The sequence below is a fragment of the Amborella trichopoda genome, chromosome 6 (genome assembly GCF_054954075.1).
Source record: "Amborella trichopoda isolate Santa Cruz 75 chromosome 6, AtrichopodaSantaCruz75HAP2 v2.0, whole genome shotgun sequence".
NCBI classification, from domain to species: domain Eukaryota; kingdom Viridiplantae; phylum Streptophyta; class Magnoliopsida; order Amborellales; family Amborellaceae; genus Amborella; species Amborella trichopoda.
The window spans coordinates 4,191,053-4,215,260 of record NC_142341.1 but is presented as its reverse complement, the minus strand read 5'-3'; the positions used below and the strand labels follow the sequence as shown (position 1 = coordinate 4,215,260).

At 35.5% G+C, this 24,208-nt stretch overlaps 1 protein-coding gene and 1 long non-coding RNA gene across 3 annotated transcripts; one reads left to right on the top strand and one right to left on the bottom strand.

Moving 5' to 3' along the window:
• The first annotated feature begins 6,548 nt into the window (after positions 1 to 6,548).
• On the top strand, positions 6,549 to 10,098 carry LOC18434439 (ferredoxin--NADP reductase, root isozyme, chloroplastic). Its single transcript, XM_006844509.4, has 5 exons — positions 6,549 to 6,620; positions 7,082 to 7,138; positions 8,251 to 8,583; positions 8,838 to 9,057; positions 9,288 to 10,098. Exons 1-5 carry the CDS (start codon positions 6,597 to 6,599, stop codon positions 9,785 to 9,787), a joined length of 1,134 nt encoding a protein of 377 aa, XP_006844572.1. The 5' UTR covers positions 6,549 to 6,596; the 3' UTR covers positions 9,788 to 10,098.
• A 522-nt stretch (positions 10,099 to 10,620) lies between these two features.
• Positions 10,621 to 21,173, bottom strand: LOC110007279 (uncharacterized). Of its 2 annotated transcripts, none has more exons than XR_002280961.2 (4): positions 20,820 to 21,173; positions 16,874 to 17,566; positions 13,299 to 16,616; positions 10,621 to 12,646 (listed from the first exon to the last, which is right to left on the bottom strand). It is a non-coding gene; the product is annotated as an uncharacterized LOC110007279 (long non-coding RNA). The 2 variants fall into 2 exon arrangements; XR_016058344.1 differs by having other exon boundaries at positions 13,299 to 13,512.
• Between the last annotated feature and the right edge of the window lie 3,035 nt (positions 21,174 to 24,208).

Below are 24,208 nucleotides of genomic sequence, written 5' to 3'. Positions count from 1 at the left end.
ACAAAGTTAAAACTCTGAAGGAATGCTCTAGAATCTAAAGGTTTTAGAAATAGTCGAACTAAGACAATATATGGAGTGCAAATTTAGTAATAATAGGAGTAGAGATGAAAAAGTAGTTAAGATTGACTTTCATAAAGTACAAAAAAGATTGCATTTTCGATATGTAGAAAATAATTACAATACTTCTTCTCAAATTAACTGATCGTAACTTGAGGATTAGAAACAAAAAAAAAAAAGAGAAAAATATAGGATTAGAAACAGGAAAAAAGAAAAAAATACAGGTTACCTCTATGGGAACTATGTCATCTTCCCTCTTCTCAAAAGAATAACTTCTTTCCAACCTTCATTGGAGAGTGTCATCTTCAATCATTTAAGAAGCTTCAAACCTTTCAAATTTTTGGAAGAAAATCCCTATAAAATTTTTCTACACATCAAAAAATCCTAGAGAGAGAAACACAAGACTTTAACTGCTCTATGTAATTGTTTTTTGGTTCACCTCTCTCTAAAAAATAAAAACAATTCATTTTTATATGAAACCCTAATTATTATAATTTTTTCAAAATACCCTTTTAATTTTTCTTTCCCAAAAAATGGCCCCAACCTCATGATACTAGAGGTCCACAGACTTTTGTGAAAGTCCCTAACAATCAGCCCCTCTAGACCCATGAGGAGGGCTGCCCTTGCTTAGTGAATATCGTATCCATTATACCTGTGCTCAAGTAGCACCCATGCATGCCAGTCCTTACAAAGCTTATGCTTTTTATCCTTTGTTAGGGCCTCATCACATCCTATGAATTGCAATTAGTATGGATTTTCTCTATTCTCATCAACTGATTCTCTAAGACATCTCATATCCAGTGATAGCGGATATCTATATGCTTTGTTCTGGCATGATATGTAGCATTAAGGAAGACGTCGCACGTAGAATTAGAGCTGGGTGGGCAAAGTGGATATGTGCAACTGGAATTTTATGTGACCGCCGCATACCAATGAGACTGAAGGGCAAATTTTATAGGATAACAGTGAGATTAGCTTTATTCTATAGGACGGAATATTGGGCGGACAAAAAACAATATTTCAATAGAATGGGTGTAGCAAAAATGAGGGTTTTGAGATATATGAGTGGCAAGACAAGTAGGGATAGAATTCGAAATAAATCTATTCGAGAGAATTTAGAAGTAGCACCAATATGCGATAAAATGTAAGAAAATAGACTTAGGTGTACTAGCTAAGTGTGGGGCCGACCAAGTACAACACTTGTTAGGAGGTGCGAGTTACTTCAAGTGGAATGACTAAAAATGGCAGGGGATAGACCCAAAAAGACGTGATTGGATGTAGTCCAAAAGGATATGAAAATTTATGGCCTCACTGATGATATGACCTTTAATAGAGTAGAATGGAGAATCAGGATTCATGTAGCCGACCCCAATTAATTGGAAAAAAGGCAAAAATGATCATGATGATTATTAATTATAATATTATAATAAACGTGATTAAAAAAATAGCTCTTGCATATATATTTTGACTTGCTAGTATGGTTTTTATAATAAACATAATTAGTTTTAAAAATACTTAAAACTACAAGTAGTGTTTCAAAAACCGCTAGGCGGCACCCAAGTGGCCATGCGGGTCCAAGCTGCCCAACACCTATGCGGCCAGCTAGGTGGGCACCCATAACCTAGGCGGCCCAGTTGAAAAAAAAGTAAAAAAAAAAAAAAACAAAAGAAAATTAACTGATGACTAATAATGAGTAATCCATAAGAATTTTGATAATCCACAAGACCATAATCCATAATAATTTTAATAATCCATAAGGCCATGATCCCAGTTAAAAAAAGAAGATAGAACTCGAGAAGAGAATTTTGAATTTTTGATAATCCATATTTTCATACAATGTTAAAACAGTAAAATCATACAAGCATACATCATAAGACCATAATCCATAAGAATTTTAATAATCCATAAGGCCATGATCCCAGTTAAAAAAAGAACATAGAACTCGAGAAGAGAATTTTGAATTTTTGATAATCCATATTTTCATACAATGTTAAAACAGTAAAATCATACAAGCATACATTGATAGTCTATTACACTGTAGACTGTACACACAAAAGTTAGATAGTAGAACTAGAAACTAGAAAGTAGAAATGAAAAATAAGAAAGTGAAAATGTACAGAAATTCAGAAAATATACAGTCTAGGACACATTAGTCAACACTCAACACAATAGTCAACACTCAAAACCAAGAGTTTTTAGTCATCATCATCAGAATGAATAGAGTAAGCTTCATCATATGCATCAAAATCGAGGCCATCATTATCAGAGTCATCTCACTCTTCAATATAATGCTCGTCCTTCTCTGTTTCTTCTCAATCTGCCTCTTCCTCCTCCTCTTCATCTACCTCCCTCTTTCTAGTATGTGCAGATGAAGCATTAGGAGTTTTGGTTGTTCTACAATTTTCTATCTTTTTGTGCTTCCCTGAATTCAAATATTGTATAATTTCCTCTCTGGTAGCGTCAATAACATTTTTATACGGGGCAACATCCCCCTTAATATCGGCAATGTGGTTTTTAAACCGGTAAATGCCCCATTAGTATTATTTCCACAATAATTACATTTAATACGATTTTTGCCATTCGGATTCGGGTTATAACCATACTTCCAATTCGGATCACTACTTCTAGAAGAACCTGGAGAAGATATTTACATAGAATAATGCTCAGTTTCATTATTTTTTGGTTCTTTTAAATTCAAAAGTTGTCTAATCTCATCCCGAATAGCTTCAAAAACTTTTCTACAAGAAGCAACATTATCTTTAATACCAGCAAGGTGTTTCTTGAATTGGTTAATACCCCCATTGGTATTTTTTTTACAAAAATTACACTTTATACAATATTTATCGTTTGGTTTTGGGTTATAACCATACTTCTAACCCATATCACTTATTCTATAAGTAGTAGAAATAGATTTATTCAAATAACAAGGATTTTGTTCCTATTTTTGTTTTACAAAACTGATATATTGCAAGAAATTAAAAACAAACCAAATACAAAGATTTATCGACCAAAGATATCGAAAATGAACCACATAGTTATCTTGCTTCAAACTCAGGTCCTTTAAGAACCTCTTCATGTACAACATTTCTTTAGTTGCTTTTGTAGCCGCTATATATTCTGCCTCTAGCATGGAAAGATCTACACACTTATGTAATTTGCATTGCCATGATACAGCTCCCCTTGCAAAAGTGAACAAGTAACCTGATGTGGATTTCCTGCTCCCCTTGCAAAAGTGAACAAGTAACCTGATGTGGATTTCCTGATATTGAGATCTCTAGCCATGCTTGCATTTGTATATCCATCTAGCACAAACTTTTCACTTCCAAAGCATAAACAAATTTTGGATGTGCCTTGAGATATCTAAATAATCCATTTTAGTAATGTCCAGTGTTCTTTGCAAGACTTAGCAAGAAATCTACTCACCACACCTAATGCACGTGCGATGTCTAGCCTTGTATACACCATGGCATACATCAAACTCCTTACCACTAAAGCATATGGAACATCTTCTATTTCTTTCTTTTATTTTTTTGAATCTATAACCAAGGCTCTCATACCACTTATTGGGAAGTAGTAGCTCCCTATATATGTGTGAATCAAAGAAAAAATATCAAACCTCTAAGAAATAAAAATATAAAAATTTACAGGAAATCACAAAGATTTATGCAAAAAACCACCTTCAAAGAAGGGAAATCATGGGACACCACAGATGAAATCTACTATGCAGAAAATAATTACAATTCTTCCTAATTAACCAACATAACTTGAGGATTAGGAACAAGAAAAAAGGGAAAAGTGCATAGATACCTCTATGGGAATTATTTCATCTTTCTCACCTTCTCAAAAGAATAATTTCTTTCCAACCTTCATTGGAGAACATCAGCTTTATGAAGCTCCGAACTTTTTGAAATTTTTGAAAAAAAACCTCTGTAATTTTTTTGCACATCAAAAAACCTAGAGAGAGAAACAAAGGACTTTAACCTCTCTCTATGAATTTTTTTAGTTCATCTCTCGGTCTAAAAACTAAGAAGGACTCATTTTTTTAAAGAAGCCTAATTATTATAAATCTTTTTCCAGAATTCCCTTTTAATTTTGCTTTCCCAAAAATTAGGCCCCAACCTCATGGGGCTGGAAGTCCACGGAATTTTGAAAAAGTTGGTAACATATCTTTAGTACATGAAAGTTATAATCTTCCTTAGTCGTCGGTGTTAAATGAGCAACTTGAAGTCTGTCACTGAGTCTAGAAAATTAGATTCTCATAATATGAGATCTTTGATAAATTGAATTTTATATCAGATGGCTAAATGTTACTGAGCTACTGGTTCCAAAGAAAATGTCTTCTTGTATTGTATGTATATAGGCATAGACATACACGCATAGTTCCTCGCAATTGCCCATAAACTTATGGGCTCCCTTATTTCAAACGCCAAAGCACTTCAGCACGAAGTAGGCCTGGCTATGCGCAAGGAGGATCCAATGGCCCTCGTAGGCTATAAAATGTGGCCCATGGGCTTGACCAAGTTGAGCTAGCACGTTTTGAGGCCTGGGCTTGGCTAGGGCCACAATACGGTTGGACAGGCCTTTTTTTTTCATTTTTTTTTTTTTAATCTTTGAGTTTAGTAGGCTCAACCTGGCCGAGCCAAGGCTACCCTTGCGCCAACCCTGGCCTTGTCCTAACCGAGTTAGCCTTAGTTAGAAGTGTAAAATAAGGGATTTTAATAGTATGAATTGTATACGATGAGACCGTTTACTTTTGATACAAGAAGGTCACAGTCATTATCAACCGTTGGATGTGAAATCGGATGTATGATGTTGCATCACTAATTGAGCACAAAGTCTGAAATAAATTTTCTCAAAAGCTATGATACATTTTAATATGTTAGATTTCATATCCAATGGTTAAAAAAAGTTGAGGCCTTTTTGTACGAAAAATAAATGGTCTCATAGTATACAATCCTTTTATATTATAAGGACAATTTTACGTAACAAAAGAAAGTTACAATCACCCTTAACCATAGATGCTAATTCGAGGGGTAGAGGCCTATCGCATGGTTTAAGAAAACTATTTGAAACTTTGAAATAATTAACACATTCTCAACCACCCGATTTTACATCGAATGAGTAGATGTTGATCCTAACATCCTTGCATGAGAGGTAAGTAGTTTCATTGTATGCCACTCTTAAAACAATTTATGGCCTATTAACCACCCCAAATAATTCATATTGCACAAAAGGTTCCCAATGCTCAAACTTGCCGTTTCCTATCTTGACAATAGGGCCACCCATACCCTACAAGTTCACCTATCACCGAAGGGGTGCAAAGGGCATTTAGGGGTGGCAATGGAACCGGGAGCCGACCGCTAGATCCCACTTGGATGTGGGTATGGGCTCAAAACATTGGATCCCTAGCACTATTTGAGTCCGAATCTTGGTACGAGTCCCGTATTTTCCAATTTATGAAAATACATTAAAAGATATTTAAAGGAAAAAGTTTATATAGAGCCTAGGCTCTAAACAATCAAATTAGAGCCTACCTGAACAATCCAAATATTCTCAAATTAATCATCTTGTCATCAAGATGCATAGACTTGAGAAAAAAATGGATTTCAAGTTTTGAAAATAGTGCATCTTGTAACGCATTTTTGGACCGTCAGTTTTAAGTTATTAAACTTTTCATAGATCTGCTTGATCTACATTATTTTTGAAGCACTAAATTTTTATAATTAAATATGAAAATATATTTTAAGGCTATCACAAGGATATCCGGTATTGAAACTACATTTCTCAACACTATTTGAAGGTGGGCTCTAATTTAATTGTTTAGAGCCTCGGCTCTATACAAACCGCACCCATATTTAAAAATGTAGATATTTTAACTTTTGAGTTCGGTCCAATCGAGTCTAAGCCAGGATCCAGGTTCCAAATTATATTTTTGGGTCCGAGTCTGTCCCGACCCTACCCATTGCCACCCCCAAGATGGCTCTATTTTGTACGGCTAGGTGTCCTTACTAAAACCGTAGGTGAAAAGCTAGCCTCCATAAATAATTAAAGGATGTGAAGTCTGCAAGACTATTTACTTCTCATACATAATAGCCACAATCATTTCTAGCCGTCCAATATTGCATCAGAAGGTTCGAAGTGGCCCCCAACTTGACAAGAACTTTTATTTGCTTTTCACGATGGTCACTAGCATGCATTACAACCTCTAGATTTTAAATCTGGCGGCTAAAATCAGTTCTAACCTTTTGTGTTACAAGTAAGTGGTATCATGATATTCGCTTCCATATACCCAAAGTTCTCAATTTTAATACAGTGAAAACATATATAACTGGGAGTGTGCCATTTGCCTAATTTTTATTACCTGGTTTTGGCCTTTCATGAAATGTAAACAATTTTTTGTCCTTTTTTTTTGCCTTTTCCAGTATTCCAAAGGATCACTTTTACTCCCCCTTCGCATGATCTAAGTGTTCATCCTCTCTTATAAGAGGAAACCCTAAGTACCATTTTGATTAATCTTAGTTTCAGTTTCTGGTCCTGCAATGGCCTACTCTATTTGTTCCCAGGTCAGTTTGTACCTCTCCCTTTTCTGTGGTTTTTTTCATCAATTTTTAGCCTTTCCTTTGTGGTTTTTAAGATTATGGTTTGTGGCAGTTCTTTGGGTCTTCTGTTTCTATTTGGATCTTTATTCAGTTTTTTGGATTTTTGGTTTGGATTTCGGCGTTTTAGTTTGAATTTGCAGCATTAGTTTTTGTTTCTTAAAAAACATTTCGATTTTGGAATTGTCCAGAATTTCTTAAAATTCCACTAATTCCTTCATTTTCTTTAAAAACATTGGTTCCCTTTGTTTCTTCATCTGAACTCTATTTGATTTACTATTGATTCCAAGTTTTACTGAGTGTATTTCTTATGATCGATTCTGTTTGTCTTTTGAGTCAGATTCTGATTCTAGTATTTTCCCCTTTATATGTGGCTTTCTCCTCCATATGTGATTTTTGTGTTAATATTCAATTTTTGTGACATGCAGGCTGCTAACCTGGTTCATGCGAGCTGTGATACATCAGTAAGGAGATCCAGTTTCCAGGTCTCAATTCTCATCTTTTTGTTAGATCACTGAGAATACTTCGCTACTTGGTTTTACTTTTTTTGGTATCTGAATAGTGACATTAGTTCATGTTAATATTGAGTTATTGTAGTTTCTAATTAGAAATAATGTATGTTCCATGAATTGTAATTATCAGTTTTAACATCTGTTTCAATTTATTATTTGGAGACAAAGTCTTTAAGCCTAATGCTTTTGTTTTGGCTTCTTGACTTGGAGTTGAGCTAAAGATTAGCTGCGTTAATGGAGTAGTTGGACCTATGGGTCAATATTTCGAACTTGGTTGATTTTATTCTTGTTGTTTGATGTGGAGTCGACTCAGGATCAAACTAAGGATTTGGCCTCAATAGTCACTACTGTAAGCTTATGATATTGTTCTAGTTGCTTGTCTTGTAGGTGAACTCACGACCATTCTTTCTAACTGAGGGTTCAGACTTAACTTTCAATGCTTTAAGCTTTAATTGAGGAATCATGGATCTTACTGACTCAATCAATGGGCATTTTCCCCCTATTTTTAGTGGGAAATTTGCAGATTAGATTTCAGACTTCTATTAGCAGCTTAGGAACATTGGCAGCTTAATGATATATTGGATGTTCCTATAGCATGAAAAACAAAATTATTTATAATCAGTATCTATTCTTTGATTTTGTTTGTAGCCTTTGAACAATAGATACTCTTTTTTCAATCAAATGATGGTAGATGCTTGATATGCTTAGCTTCTTATTTGTTGAACGTATAAACATTACTACGGGTTTCTGTTATTTAAGTCAAATATGGTTTCATTGTGTAGCAAAGGTTTAATAGTTAGGTTCTTATTTGCAATGGTGCATACGTGATTCTCACATGTTTCTTGTATCTGTTGCATTCTAATGACATGAACAAAACTTCTTGTGTAATAAGCATTCTCTCCTCAGATGTCTTGGTCATAGGTGGTTCAGAACTTTCTGTTGCTCACAAATGGCCTGATATAAAAATTCAATTCTTCATATCATATATGCATTTTCTCTAATAGGCACTTTTTTTTCAGATTCTGTGTACGTGGAGTGCTTACTTTGATTACATTTTCACGTGCATTTCTTGTGCTTTATTCCAGAAAAGTTCTCTATCATTTCAAGGCAAAGCATGGGTGCCAGTACTTTCTTTGAATGGAAGCCCAAAAACGTTGTCCTCAAAGGCTGGATACACAACATGCATGTCTGTGCAGCAAGCTAAGAGAAGTAAAGTTGCAGTATCACCTTTGGAACTTGAGGATGCTAGAGAACCTCCTCTTAATTTATACAAGCCCAAGGATTCATACACAGCAACCATAGTTTCGGTTGAAAGGCTTGTTGGCCCAAAAGCTCCCGGTGAAACATGCCATATTGTGATTGATCATGGAGGCAATGTTCCCTATTGGGAAGGGCAGAGTTATGGTGTCATCCCTCCTGTAAGTTGCTTCCTATGTTTTATCTTAAACTTCAGACATCTTGTAATCTTTAATAATAGTACTTAGAAACGCCTTGAGAGGCTAGCAAGAAGTATAATTGGCTTTCGATCACTATCACTAACTGTTAAGGACTAGAACCAACTGCCAGTTCCAATTGGCATACAAATTTTAGGTTACATTGATCAATAACATTTGGATTTCTCTTATGGCATTTGAACCACCATTGCTAAACAATTGTGTTGTGAGTTTTGCAGGGTGAAAACCCAAAGAAACCAGGAGCTCCCCAAAATGTCCGACTCTATTCAATAGCGTCAACCCGATATGGGGACTTCTTTGATGGCAAAACAGCCAGCCTGTGTGTACGTCGAGCTGTGTATTATGACCCGGACACTGGAAATGAAGATCCTTCAAAGAATGGCATTTGCAGCAATTTCCTTTGTAATTCCAAGCCAGGAGACAAAGTCCAGATTACAGGTAAATTGCAAACTCTTATAAAAAGGAAATCCCTTGAGAAAGAACTGTGGACCCATCTGATCTTTTTCAGATTATGCCAAATCTCTCCCAACCCTGTCCCCCCTCCCCATCTCTCTCTCTGTCTCTCTCTGCCTCTCTCTAATCCTATTATGTACTGAATCTGTCAAAGCATTTGTCGATAGCGAAACATGTATTTGATGTGAACCCAACTGTTCTTGTTTGCTTGGCAGGACCATCTGGTAAGGTGATGCTATTGCCCGAAGAGGACCCAGATGCCACTCATATCATGATAGCAACTGGAACCGGCATTGCACCATTCAGAGGATATCTAAGGAGGATGTTCATGGAGTCCATCCCCTCTTTTAAATTTGGAGGCCTCGCTTGGCTTTTCCTTGGTGTTGCAAACTCAGATAGTCTTCTCTATGATGAAGAGTTCAATAATTACGTGAAAGAATACCCTGAAAACTTCAGGTACGACTTAGCACTGAGCAGAGAGCAAAAGAATAAATTAGGGGGAAAACTCTATGTTCAGGATAAGATTGAGGAATACAGTGATGAAGTTTTTAAGCTTTTGGATGAAGGTGCACATATATATTTTTGTGGGTTGAGGGGAATGATGCCCGGGATTCAGGATACACTGAAGAGAGTTGCAGAGCAAAGGGGAGAGAATTGGGAGGAGAAGCTCTCCAAACTCAAGAAGAACAAGCAATGGCATGTTGAGGTCTATTAGGCAAGAATTGATTAGGAAAACAGAGAGAGGAAAGAGGTTCAGTTAGGCAAGATGAAGAGGGGTTGGGTTGGTCCTGTGCAATAATGCTCAACAGGTCAGAGAAGGATGAATTTTCTGATTTTTCCAATGTGTTTGTGTACTCCATATTTGGATTTTATGCGGCAAGATTGCTGTGATTTTATGATCTCATTGAGAAATGCCTTATCTATATTCAGATGGGGCTTGGATGTAATGGACCTGGAAGATGAAAGAGGAGAGAAAATGTTGGGATAGAGATTTCTATTATAATCTATGTGGTTATTTAGGGTTAACATTTAGCTATAAATAGCAAAAATGCATTGCTTTGTTTCCTTTAATAGCATGGCTTTGAAAAAATAGGCCGTTTTTGTGGATGTCTTTTATTTAGATTTGGTGCATTCTTCAATTTGATATATGAGAGAGAGAGAGAGAGAGAGAGAGAGAGAGAGAGAGAGAGTTGATACTTCTAAGCAACAGCAAAAAATGAACTAAAACCTGGTGGTATTGAGTTGATCAGCTTTGCAAGAAGTGCTCCCGAACTACTCACATTTAAAAATTGTTATTCTGAACTACAAAAAAGCAGTTGGATTTTAGCTAATTAAAATAGAATTAATAGTACGCATCTTGTTCACTCACCTGGTTCAAAATTTTACATAACAAATGGCTTCTGTAGAATTTTATTAAATAAATGGCATTTGTCAAATCACATGATAGTTGTTGAACTCAGTTTGAGAATGCTGATACCATTACAACCCCAGGATCAGTGGCAAAAAATCAGCCCAATTCATATTCAGAGTATTCCCAACACTTTCATATTCAGCCCGTGAATACCACTTGCGTTACAAACTACACACTTCTCAGTACTCACCCTTTTCCACTACCACTTTCCCCAGGAATAACACTTGCAAATTCAAGTTCTCACTGAATTCTATATAATTTTTTTACAAATATTGTTAGATCCCAGCAAATATTGTCGGAATTATTCCAAGGCTGCCTGGTGTATTAACCGGCACCCACTTGCAACCATAACTTTCACTCCATTATTTATAATAAAATATCACAATAAAAATTTTAGTCATAAAATGTTTTATTGATAAATGGAGCATCTGTTCTCTCTAAGATTATTTCTATATGAATCGAATCAGTAAATATTTGACTGGAGATCTGTAGCCCCTGTGAGACTTCAGCCATCTCTTCTTTTTGATGTTCTCCAAGGGATATTTGGAGAGATGGTTTGGATTCTCAAGCACTCCATGTTTAATCCACCCAAGCAAGAAATTACTAGGCTTGCTGTCAAATTGCTTTTTTGATTGGGAATTTGAGACCACTGGCTGTGAATCTGAACCCATCTCCAAAATCAACTGCAACTCCTGATTTAAGCTCCAGTCAGTAAGAATCCAAAATGCCTAATAGGGGATGACTATAATAAAAAGATTAATTGGGGTATTGAGAACCAAACAAAGCATAATCTTAAGGATAACCAGAATTGGTTCAGCCATTTTTCACTAGACAAGACCTTGAGTTTCCCATCAACAACATACACCCTCTCTCAAAGTTTCCTACCGCATTCTAGCATGGAAATTGCATCCGCTTTTGTGCAATTTGTATGTGATAAAACCAACCCTAAAACTTCTTGCAATTTTCTTGTTCTCTCAAAGCGACTACCATACGAAGTTCACTTAGCTCTTCTTTGTATGATCTTAGAGAACTGCAATAGAAAGATTCATCTATCTGCGGATCTGCCCTATCTGCAAAAATCATTTCCATTTGGAATTGAACAGGAAAGACTCTTCTCGTGACTGATGGCCAACATTGATTTTAACCACATATTTTCTCTCACCAACTTCATAATTTTTAAAGTCAATCTTGAAGAACACTCATTTCTGGTATTGGGACACTGTTCTGTCTCTTCAAGAAGGACAAGGCTAATTGATGTCTGAAATTCTGAGTAGCTCATACTTATTATTAAATCTTATCACAACTGCAAATAATTTAAGCTCTAGTTGATTATTTGCAGAAGAATGATGTAAATGAGCTGAATAGGAGGGGAAGCAGAAAAATCCAAGGGCCAAGCAAGAAACTAGGAATCCAGAGGTAACTTTGAACACAGGGAAAAAGAAAATGTAAGAAATAAGGACAACCAACTGGTTTTAGGAACCCACTTGCAGAAAAATGTTGTATCCAGTACCACAAAGAATGCAGAATCCCAAGACATTTCGGGAACTGCATCATCAAACAGGAACCCTTAAAAAAGAGAAGTGGCGAAAATGCAAGATTTTAACTCCGAAAAGGATTTTGAAAACATACAAAGGCAACCTTATAGATAGTGAGGGATCCCCATAACATGGCCCTAAAAAATGAGACCAAGAAGAAAGAATAAACACGAATGAAGTCACGGAAGAGAGAAAGTCAGAGCATACAAAGAACAATACTAACTAGAATTAAGGACAGCGGATTGATGTCAAGAAGCTTAGGAGTATTAGCCACAAAGTCTGAGACACAAAATACTAGGCTGGCTAACCAAAATAAAGAAGCCAATAAAAGTTCAAGGGAAGTTCATACAATGCAAAGCAAAGGAGATTGTAAAAGAGTAATGGTCTTATAGAACACAAGAATTCCATAACCACCTTGCACAGATGTCACACAGAAAGTTCACGGCATGTTCAGCCAACACTGGCCAGTGTACAAGTTCACATGTCATCTGCACAAGTCAAGGTAGGAACCCAGGGACTATGGTACAGAAAAGAGTGAAGTCCAAAAACAAGAGGAATTGAGGCCTCAGAAGCAACACTTTGACCCATAGAAGCATGGTCGTTAAAGCCAGAGAACCTGTTACAGGAACTGAAAAAGAAAATGAATGGGAGTATTAGTAAGGCAAGAAATGAGTGGTAGTAAACCAATGGAACTGAAAGAACAACTACAAGGAAAAGATAACTGTATGCTCAATTAGGCTGTACTCGTTGAAGGTGAGCCCAGGAGAACGAATCAGCCCTCAAAACTGTTAAAACTAGAGTTAACTGCCCTTCATGTTCCTAAGAATCCAACAGATCTTCAAAATACTTAAAGAATGAAGCTTTCTGTCTGAACAATAATTAGCTCAAACAGGAACCCTTAAAAAAGAGAAGTGGCGAAAATGCAAGATTTTAACTCCGAAAAGGATTTTGAAAACATACAAAGGCAACCTTATAGATAGTGAGGGATCCCCATAACATGGCCTTAAAAAATGAGACCAAGAAGAAAGAATAAACACGAATGAAGTCACGGAAGAGAGAAAGTCAGAGCATACAAAGAACAATACTAACTAGAATTAAGGACAGCGGATTGATGTCAAGAAGCTTAGGAGTATTAGCCACAAAGTCTGAGACACAAAATACTAGGCTGGCTAACCAAAATAAAGAAGCCAATAAAAGTTCAAGGGAAGTTCATACAATGCAAAGCAAAGGAGAATGTAAAAGACTAATGGTCTTATAGAACACAAGAATTCCATAACCACCTTGCACAGATGTCACACAGAAAGTTCACGGCATGTTCAGCCAACACTGGCCAGTGTGCAAGTTCACATGTCATCTGCACAAGTCAAGGTAGGAACCCAGGGACTATGGTACAGAAAAGAGTGAAGTCCAAAAACAAGAGGAATTGAGGCCTCAGAAGCAACACTTTGACCCATAGAAGCATGGTCGTTAAAGCCAGAGAACCTGTTACAGGAACTGCAAAAGAAAATGAATGGGAGTATTAGTAAGGCAAGAAATGAGTGGTAGTAAACCAATGGAACTGAAAGAACAACTACAAGGAAAAGATAACTGTATGCTCAATTAGGCTGTACTCGTTGAAGGTGAGCCCAGGAGAACGAATCAGCCCTCAAAACTGTTAAAACTAGAGTTAACTGCCCTTCATGTGCCTAAGAATCCAACAGATCTTCAAAATACTTAAAGAATGAAGCTTTCTGTCTGAACAATAATTAGCTCAAATTCTGCTCTGAGGTTTTAAAACACACACACTGTGCATATTATCTTGATCAGTTTGGATGCCCTTGTAATCAAGCATCACACGAAGGCTGTGCATCATTCCATCCCAAATATTCTGCTAATACTGTTCTTTTTCAACTTTTCATTGTATAGCAGGGCCTTGACATGGACATGGTTGAGGAAATCTAATTGAGAGCTATAAAAGTCAGCAAAAGCATGATCTTTCATTACCTTCTAGTCTTACTTGTTCAATCATTCAAGACTATTTCATAAAAATAACTGTTTTTTATTTGATCAATTTTCACACAAAAGCCAACAGCAGAAGTGCACATCGGTGCATCCATGGAATTTACTCACCAGCCAACCCATTTGAAAGGTTCCATCATTCACCACCATGCACATGAGAGCCAAAACATACTATGTAAAATATGCATGCATTCGAGTCAAAATAAACTACTCCCTTACATGGAGTAGAATACAGCTACTCTAATGTTATTCATCGGCATAAAATAAACTCCAAACCCAAAAGCAACAGCAGGGGAATCGAAGTAACTGAAACCCTCAAATACTCCGCAAGCAGTTGATCTGTCACTGATCAACAATCCCCAATTTCTCAATGCAGTAGAGGCGCTGTTCAAGCTCCTGATTTCTGTTGGTGTCCTTTATGCAAGTTCTCTCAAATCTCCAGATGAAGAGAATAAGTTAATTGTAGATTGTGCATGCAAAATAAGAAAGATGAGCAGAAGAAAGAACTCCAGATATGTCCTTCTCGAAAAACGAAAGCTGCTCTGTTGAAGGTGAGGTTCTTGGATGGAGATGATTATGATGATAATTATGGGACCAACAGTTATCTGTATAAAATACTACAGAGGTATGTTAAATACAAACATCCTAATGTCAATAGCACATGGGAGTTAGTTAGGAAGATACTTTGTAGAGCAGAAAAAGAACGAAGTTGTGAGGGAAGTAGAGATGCTTATTCTTGATGGAATTGTAGCATAGATCCTTGGGGACATAAATATTCCAATAACCAATGTGGCAGCACATGACATCAAATAACATGACTAATGCGTGAAATCTTAATAAGTAGCACAAAGCTTTACCCATGACAAAAATTTCAAGTGAGGAAGCGCACCATTACAGATCAATCCTACAATTCTCAATATCAAAATTGGAGTACGATATGCAAGGACACATAAAAGAGAGAGAGAGAGAGAGAGAGAGTATGGAGAGATTGAGAAAGATATGCATGGACATGAGAGAGAAAGAGAGAATATGGAGAGATTGAGGAAGATATGTATGGAAACATGAGAGAGAGAGAGATAGAGAAACCCCGAAGTATGTTTCATCATACTCTCATCATATCTCACATGCACTATAACAGTCATCAGAATTATTGAGATGTACAGACAGATATAAGAAATGGAAGCTTATTGAAAAGAAATTCTTCTGGCATATATTAGTGCGACATCTTCATGGGCATGTGCACCCCGGCTCTGCTTCCCAGCCTAGCATCGTTATGCATGCATTTATCAAAAGGTTTTCTAGTTCAATATTCTCTGTAAAGGTAGAGTTTTTCTAGTTCAATATTCTCTGTAAAGGTAGAGTTTCTGCGTCACCCTGTTGCATATTACGAAGAGTCTTCATGGTAGGCTGGGAGCTATTTGAGTTCCTTTGCTTGTCTAACCTCGCAACAGTCTTCTGCCCATCATCACTAGAGGCTTTTGCTTCTCAAGCACATAAAATAAAGAACATGTTGTCATGAACCAGTAGCCACACTAGTCCAATTTTAAGTAACAGCAATCTTCAACAAGAAGTCAATCATGCACGACTTACAGATTTCTACGACCCTATTGCTACAAGCTCGGTCAAATACAACGATATCCAGAAGGGAATTGACACCAAATATGTTAGCACTATGCACTGAAGCACAAACTGCTTCATCAGCTACCATTAATCCACGAACAATAGCATCATGGTCATCACCTTTAATACCAACAACCTATGAAGCAGACGGACCAATTTGTAATGACAGATATTGAAACAAAATAACACTAACAACCTGGCACGAAGGAACTATGACACATGAAATCATCCTTAGTTCCATATTATACTTTCCGTGGTAATTTGTTGGGATACCACGCAGTTCTATTATACTTCTCCGTGGTAATTTGTTGGGATACCACGCATATCTAATGAACAGTAGGTATCACAGGGATTGGCTCCTTGGTAACATCAACTTCTGCAAAGATGGCATCTCTTCTTGATACACATCTGGTGGAAGGTGATTCATATGGAGACAGATGTGGTTCTATATTAGATATAAAACGTCAAATATTACTGCAAATGTCACATACGAAAAATCAAAGCAGCATAACATATTAATCTCCACCACCAAGGAATTAAGAATGCATGTAAACTAGAACCCTCTGGTTCAAAAATGAATAGAATGTCATTTTGTGACTATCCCCGAACAGCAAAAGGGGGCAGCCTCAACTAGAACTGGTCACTTCATTCTATGTGTTAACATAAAAAAAGGAGATGGCATTAAACCAATGTCTATTAAAGAAATAAAAAAGACTTAAATCCTGCCTACACCATGGTTAAAATTCATGGTATTGGTCCTGCACCAACTCAAGATCCTGCAACAGGACAACAGTATCAAACGGATAATTTAAAATCTTGTCAACACTAGTACACTAGAGACCTGTTATAACTAGACTTTGCATGGTATATCTAACACCATAAACAGACCTCTAGTGGAAGTCCAGCTCGTGTCACCATTGCATCAGTATCACCAGCACATGTATGTTCTGATGTTGCAGAGGAAAAAGCTCCCCCGTGCTCTAATATATCAAATCATGCACAGTATGGTATTAGAATAGCCCTCAAAAACAAATGTTCGATCACTATCGGATGACAGGTAATATTTCAGCATCTGACTTAAAATAAAAAAAAAACCATGAAGTGGAAATAGGTTTTTTTTTTTTTAATTTCCAACGCAAAAAAAAAAAAAGAGAAAAATTATCAAGGACAAAAAGGACGACGAGAACTATCCCAATTGTTAAAATTGTTGAACAAGCATCGAATCAATGTAAAGTACCATGCTCTGTGTTGAGCGCAATCACCCCAAGGCAAGAGCCTTTCACATATAAACCAGAAGACCAATAGCCAATCAAGCAATCATGTAACCAGCTACTATTTTGAGAAATTGCAAATGATAAAAAAAAAAAAACACATGTTTTTGTCTTCAGATATCACTAAACAAACAGGTCCATTTGATAGATAATACAGCAGAACTCTATTTCTCCAATGGCTTTTTTACATATAACTTGGTCAGAGAGAGAAGACAGAGAAGTGAGAGAGGAGAACTCCACTGCTCCAATCGTCCATCTTTGTGCAACAATTTTGGCCTAAAGAAATGTAAATTGGCCTACACTACTATACATCTTATTGGAATGTAAATTGGCCTATATATATAAATTGACCTAGACTACTATACATCTACCTAATCCATTTGACTTAGCTTGTACCTCTTCCATTTGACTTAGTTTGCCAAGGCCTAGAGTGTCTACAACTCCTTATTCCATTTGACTTAGCTTTCACCCTTGAAACTTTAATGGCGGAGGTTTCTCTTCTTTCCTGCTTGAGCTTCATTTGACTTAGCTTTCACCTTGAAACTTTAATGGCGGAGGTTTCTCTTCTTTTCTGCTTGAGCTTCTTCATGTGAAATCGAGGAACCTAGACCATTTTCATGATAAACTCACTCTTCCAAATTCTTTCTCTTTTGCTTGGTCTGTGGAAAAAAGAAAAAATGAGAGAGGGACCAGAGACAACGCAAATAGTTAAAAGAGGGAGAGAAAGGAGGGTGAGAGAGGGAGGGAGTAGAGAGAACGAGGAGTCCACATCATGTTTTTTATGTGAAAATTTACAGTTAATGAGGAATGAACTATAAACTCTAAAAAATTCTGCACATTTCAAATAAGCTCTTCGAAAGTTTCACCGGAATCATGAGAAATCGATAATCAACTGCAAAAATGAGCTAGCAACTTTCAAATCAACTTTAGATCATAAGTTTAACCATGAAAATGCCACTAAAACAGACACTGAAAATGAACTATGAACTCCGGAAATCAACTTACATGGTAGATTTCAAAGTTCTTTGAAATGAATTATTGTTCAGAAATTTCATAGTGATAAGGAAAGATGAATGATCAACTCAGAAATTGCACTAAGAATTTGGCGAGTCAAGTCTGCATCACAACTTCAGAGATGATTTCAGACGAGATACCAGAAAAGTTTAATGGTAATCACGAAAATGAATTATCTACTCTGAAAATGAACTATGAACTATCCAATAAAGAAGTTCATGCACAGTTTCAAATGTCACGATTGAAAATTTCGGACGAAATTTAGAAAATGAACGATCAAAATCTGAAAATGGATTAAGAAGTTAGGAAAGATGAATGATCAACTCAGAAATTGAACTAAGAATTCGGCGAGTCAAGTCCGTAGATGAATGATCAACTCAGAAATTGAATTAAGAATTCTGCAAGTCAAGTCCGTATCATAACTTTAAAGATGATTTCAGATGAGATACCTGAAAATTTTACTGGTAATCACGAAAACGAATTATCTTCTCTGAGAATGAACTATGAATTGTACAAATCAACTCCTGAAAAGAAGTTCATGCACACTTTCAAAGTCTCACGATTGAAAATTTCAGACGAAATTTAGAAAATGAACGATCAAACTCTGAAAATGATTTATGAACTTTGTAAGGAAAGTTGAATGATCAACTCAGAGATTGAACAAAGAATTCGGCGAGTCAAGTCCGTATCATAACTTCAAAGATGATTTCAGATGAAATACCTGAAAATTTTACTAGTAATCACGAAAACGAATTATCTACTTTGAAAATGAACTATGAACTGTACAAATCAACTCCTGAAAAGAAGTTCATGCACAGTTTCAAAATGTCACGATTGAAAATTTCAGACGAAGTTTAGAAAATGAACGATCAAAGTCTGAAAATGGATTGAACTTTGTAAGGAAAGATGAATGATCAACTCAAAAATTGAATTAAAAATTCAACGAGTCCAAGCCCATATCATAACGTCAAAGATGGTTTCAGATGAAATACCTTAAAATTTTACTGGTAATCACGAAAACGAATTATCTACTCTGAAAATGAACTATGAACTTTACAAATCAACCCCTGAAAAGAAGTTCATGCATACTTTCAAATGTCATGATTGAAAATTTCAGATGAAATTTTAAAAATGACCTATTAAACTCTGAAAATGGATTATGAACTTTGTAATCTACTCCTGATCAACAGCTTAACCTTAATCCCAGATGAGATGTTTCAGAACTTTGCAGGTATTCAAAAAAATGAATGATCAACTCTGAAAGTGAACTGTGAACTCTACTAGTTAGCTCCAGATCAAAAGTCACAACGTGTTTGTATAAGATGCTTGAAATGCATAGTAAAACCGAAAATGAAAGATCATTTCTGAGAATGAACAAGCAACTCGAATATAAGTTTATTGAAGTATAAAAACTGTGAATTATTTAAATAAATCCAGAGCAGAATTTTACAGATTTTGAGAAAAATGAAAGATTAACTCTGAATTTTACCAGAATTCTAAAATTAATTCCTGATCGTCAATTCAAGCATGTACTCAAAATGAAAGACAGAGAAATTTCAAACTTTCAAAGGTAATGAGAAATACGAACTATCTACTTCAAAAATGAGTTTAGAAAAGCCAAGGATCACTGTCAATGGATCTTTCATGGCGTTTAGGAGGGAGCAGAGAGAGACCTTAAGAGACTTTTTATGGCGTGTAGGAGGGAAGAGAGAGAGAGAGAGGGAGCTGAGAGAGAGGAGGGAGAGAGAGAGGGAGCAGAGAGAGAAGAATGTGAAACGTACCATAGGTTGGTCCGAAATGAGGATCAATAAACTGAGAAATAAGCAGTAAGAAAAAGGGAGAATTTATTCTAATAAACTCAGAAATTAGCAGTAAGGAAAAGTGAGAATTTATTCATGAAATATCACAACAAAATGAACCCAAGAGATGTGAGCACTGGGATACATTCCTGAATCCCTCTGTTCTAATGCTTTCTTCATGGAGGCAAATGAAATTTTTATGAACTATAAAGCGATACCTTGAAACAATTACAATTGAAAGAATCTAGAAAAATACAAAACATTCCATTCTTTTAATCAGGTGTTTCGCACAAAACATTCCATTCTTCTAATCAGGTGTTTCGCGATGCAACTGCTTAAGATAACAATCTCTAACTCTATTCCTTTCATCAACCCAATTCTCTAACTTGACAGGGAAATTCTGCGAATTTGTGTTAAAAATTAAAACCCTTTCTTCTTTCTATAGTGATTTCAGATGAGACATAGAACAGAGGTTCGGAGCTAAGGCTAGAATTATGCTCTTGGACAGAAATTAACCTCAGTTTTGACAAAAACAAGAGAATTTCAGGAATTAGTGCTATGAGCCCTTTCTTCACAAATGAAATATTCTCATGCTTTAAAGGAAGAATTACAATAGTTGATGGGAGGGTATCACTAGAACCATTTATTTCTTGCAGTAGAGAGAAAATTGGTTTCTTATCAACCCACTCAGGAATAACTCACATTTAATTTTATTGGGGACCCATTTGTGATCTAGAATGAATATCCATTGCTAAATAAATAAGACTGATAGGCATGAGAAAACAAGCACTCAAATCCTCCTACAGATAAAACATAAAATCCAACTAAATACACAGAAAAACCAATACGGATTTATAACTCTTGAAATAAACGAAAAATAATTAATAAAGGAATAACTGATTAGAAAATTTTAAAACAGGAAATGAGTCTTGGGATTTGTAAATGAGAATAGAAGAAACTTGATTGGCTTCCTGCTCTATAAATCTATGACATTTATGGAAGTGAGGATGAATTCCAAGGATGACAAGGTGGGTTCTAATTATTTGCATGCATAAGTACTCAAAATTTAGAATTAGAGGAGGCACGTATTGGAGCTTACATGAGGCCGCATTCTACAACTGCCATTGCAGCTATGGACGGGGTTTGTGAGGTGGTTTTACTTTGGTTTTCTCAATGGAAAACTATTGTGTTGGAGCTCTCTCCCCTCTCTCTGTAACTACTACGGCAGTTGCAGAAGAGAGTAGCATGGTAGTTTATATTGACTTTCTGAGTGGCAACCCTTCCAAGGCCCAATGAGACGGAAGTTAAAGGATTTAAAGGGAAGGTCTCTCTGTGTGTGTGGCCCGCCTGTATCTCTTTGTTATGTGGACTGAGAAACTTGGGCTTGAATTTTCAAATTTTCAATCGAATTGTATCTTATTCTCTCGCTTCTCTTTATAGTTTATAGTGTAGAATGAACAAATCATAGCCCATACAAGGCTCCTGAGGTCAAACTCCTTTCACAGGTACTAAACACCAGTGTTCGAAAAATCGAACCGGCCTCTGGCCCAGAGCCAATCGGAGTAACCGGTAAACCGACAATTCAACAGGCTTGTCCAAAAAGTGTCAAAAAATAAAAAATATATTTAAAACATAATTGAACAAAGTAAATCTGATTGAAGTTGAAAATTAGTTAAATTAGGGAAAAAAATAAATTTTAAAAAATCGATTTGTGCGCAAGAGTATTTTTAAAATTTTTTAAAATTAGGAAAAAGTAGCCAGGGGTATTTTTGAAAATTTTCAAAAAACAAAGTAAAAATAATCCAATCAATGCTAAAATGATAAAAAAACATTCAAAAATACATTACAAACAAATCTCTTATTTTTTGAGATTTTATGTAGAAATTTTAATTTTTTTTTTCAAAATACCATGCTAGACCGTGCTAAAACCGGATCGACCAACGCCCTGGTTCCAGTTTGACCGGCCGGTTTTGGACCGGCCGAGTTTTGCAAAACAATGATGCACACACACCACACATTCTGTGCGCATTTGTTGAAGAGTTGCATCCGCCTGTTGTTTGCCTTGCCACGGACGGCAAAATTGACCATAATTCTCATGAAGCAAACGTTCACATATGCTCCATATGTGGACAGTTAAGATCAGTCTTTTGCTTGGACATGGATCATGTCCATACAACGGTTCATCTATTTACTTTGGGGTAGATGTGCGGACCACATATGTTGGAGCACAAGTACATAGTCTGTTTTAGGGAAATTTGGGTGATGTAAAGTTTCTGTTTTAGGGAAATTTGGGTGATGTAAAGTCCTTTTTATTTTTAGAAAAACAAACAAAGCCTCTGGTGATTTATATTTTACTTTCAAGTTCTACTTTTTATTTATTTCTTATTTATTTAGTTGCGGTTGTACACTACTTACAAATCGACAATTATTCCTCTTGTCAAATAGTACAAAATTCAAGAATTTTTTTTTTAACTTTGAGTCTAGTCAATGATATTTTTACAACCACCCAATTTAAATTAGACGAACAAAAGTGTCACCTCCTTGTACCAAAGATAAATATTCCCTTTATATGCTTTTTAATGGTTTTGTAATTTATCAAATTACCTCATGTGGTAAAAAAGTAGTTTCGACAATGAATTTCCAAATTTCCAAATTTCCAACTTAATTATTATTTTTTTCAAATGTAGGAGAATGGATTGGACGTCTAATGTCTAAACCGCTATCTTCTAAAATTTATGGGGGTATTTTGGTTAATTTATATTTTACGAAATATTTTTTATATATTTTTATTAAGTGCGTCTCACTAATATGTACACACACTCCAAATTTAAGATCATTCTAATTTATAGAAAAAAAAATGAAAAATGAAAACAGTATCAAACAATCGTGACCGTGCGATGAATTTTGGGCGATGATGAGCATAAGCGAAATCACTGTTCATTTTTACTTATAGGCGTTGGGAATACTTTTCTTATATATATATATATATATATATATATATTAGTTTATATAGAGCCGAGGCTCTAAACAATCAAATTTGAACCTACCTCAAAAATTTCATTAGAGAGGTTATTTTGATGTCCAAATATTTTCAAATTGATCATCTCAACATAAAGTTGAATGGATATAAGAAAACAATGGATTGCAAGTTTTGGAAATAGTGTATTTTGTGGCACATGTTTTGACTGTCCATTTTCAAGATTTTCAAGTTTCATATATATGTCGATTTATACTAATTTTGAAGCTTTAAACTTTATAATTAAATATGAAGGTATATTTTAAGGCCATCACAAAGATTTTCGATATTAAAACCACATTTCTTGATATTATTTAAAGATAGGCGTTAATTTGATTGTTTAGAGCCTAGACTCTATACAAACCGCACCATATATATATATATATATATATATATATATATATATATATATATGCCCACATACATGTATAAAAATAGTGAAATCGATGGATGAATATTTGGACCGAGGTTTCTATGAGTCCCCCTACTCATCTATTTAAATGAGTCCCCTCTCTAAAATTCATCTTAGAGATGGATTGCGGATCCAAAAATTTAGAGGTCAACAATTTCCACCTTGGTGAATATGAATAAAAATATTTTTTGAGAAACAAAAATTGATATTTTCTGATGTTAATTTAAGACCCTCCACTCCAGTCTTTGGAAGGACTATCATGCCAACCATCCATATTTGAGATGGATAGTTGGTGCATCAGGAAATCATATGTAGACGTGCGTCGCCGATGCACGATACACTTTTCTTAGATATTTGGTAACTTAGATGTTTTTTTACAATGATTTGTGAGTTTTTCTTCTTATATGCACTGTTTACTTTTTCTTTTTCTTTTTTTATTATTTTTATTATTTTTCTTTTTTTTTGGAATTTTTTGAAATATCTTCATCTACAAATCAATTTTTTTAAATCCATGTTTTATGTTTTTTTCAGTGTATTTGGACTTTTTATGTTTTTTCAGTTTTGTTTGACGTTTATGATTTTTATTTTATTTTTAACATTTTTCTTTGAATTTTTTTTATATATATTTAGGGTTTTTTGGCCAGGACTTGTGAAAGCCTGCTCGGACTGACCCGAGTAAGTTGGCTCGGGCCAAGGCTAAGTTTGTAGCTGGCCCGAGCCAAGTTCTTAAAGTTGGGTATGCATATCACTAAACACAAATAGATAATGTTGCATATAACTCTGGGTTCATTCATGCATTGTGAGCTGGTTAATTGGAGGCTAATGTCAATTTTCTGTATTATAGATAATATTATGAAAAATAAGATTTACAATTCAGTTAATGTAGCTGTAATCTAATTTTTTTAAAATCAATGCTGTTTTTTCAATCCGAAATGGACCTCTACCCATCTTGAGTAGTTTTGTTTTGTTGAATTTTATGTACATCCAAAATGATAGTTTTTGAGATCTTTTTATGGAGAATTCATTAGAAACTCTTCTTACAAATTTCTACCTCTCTTAC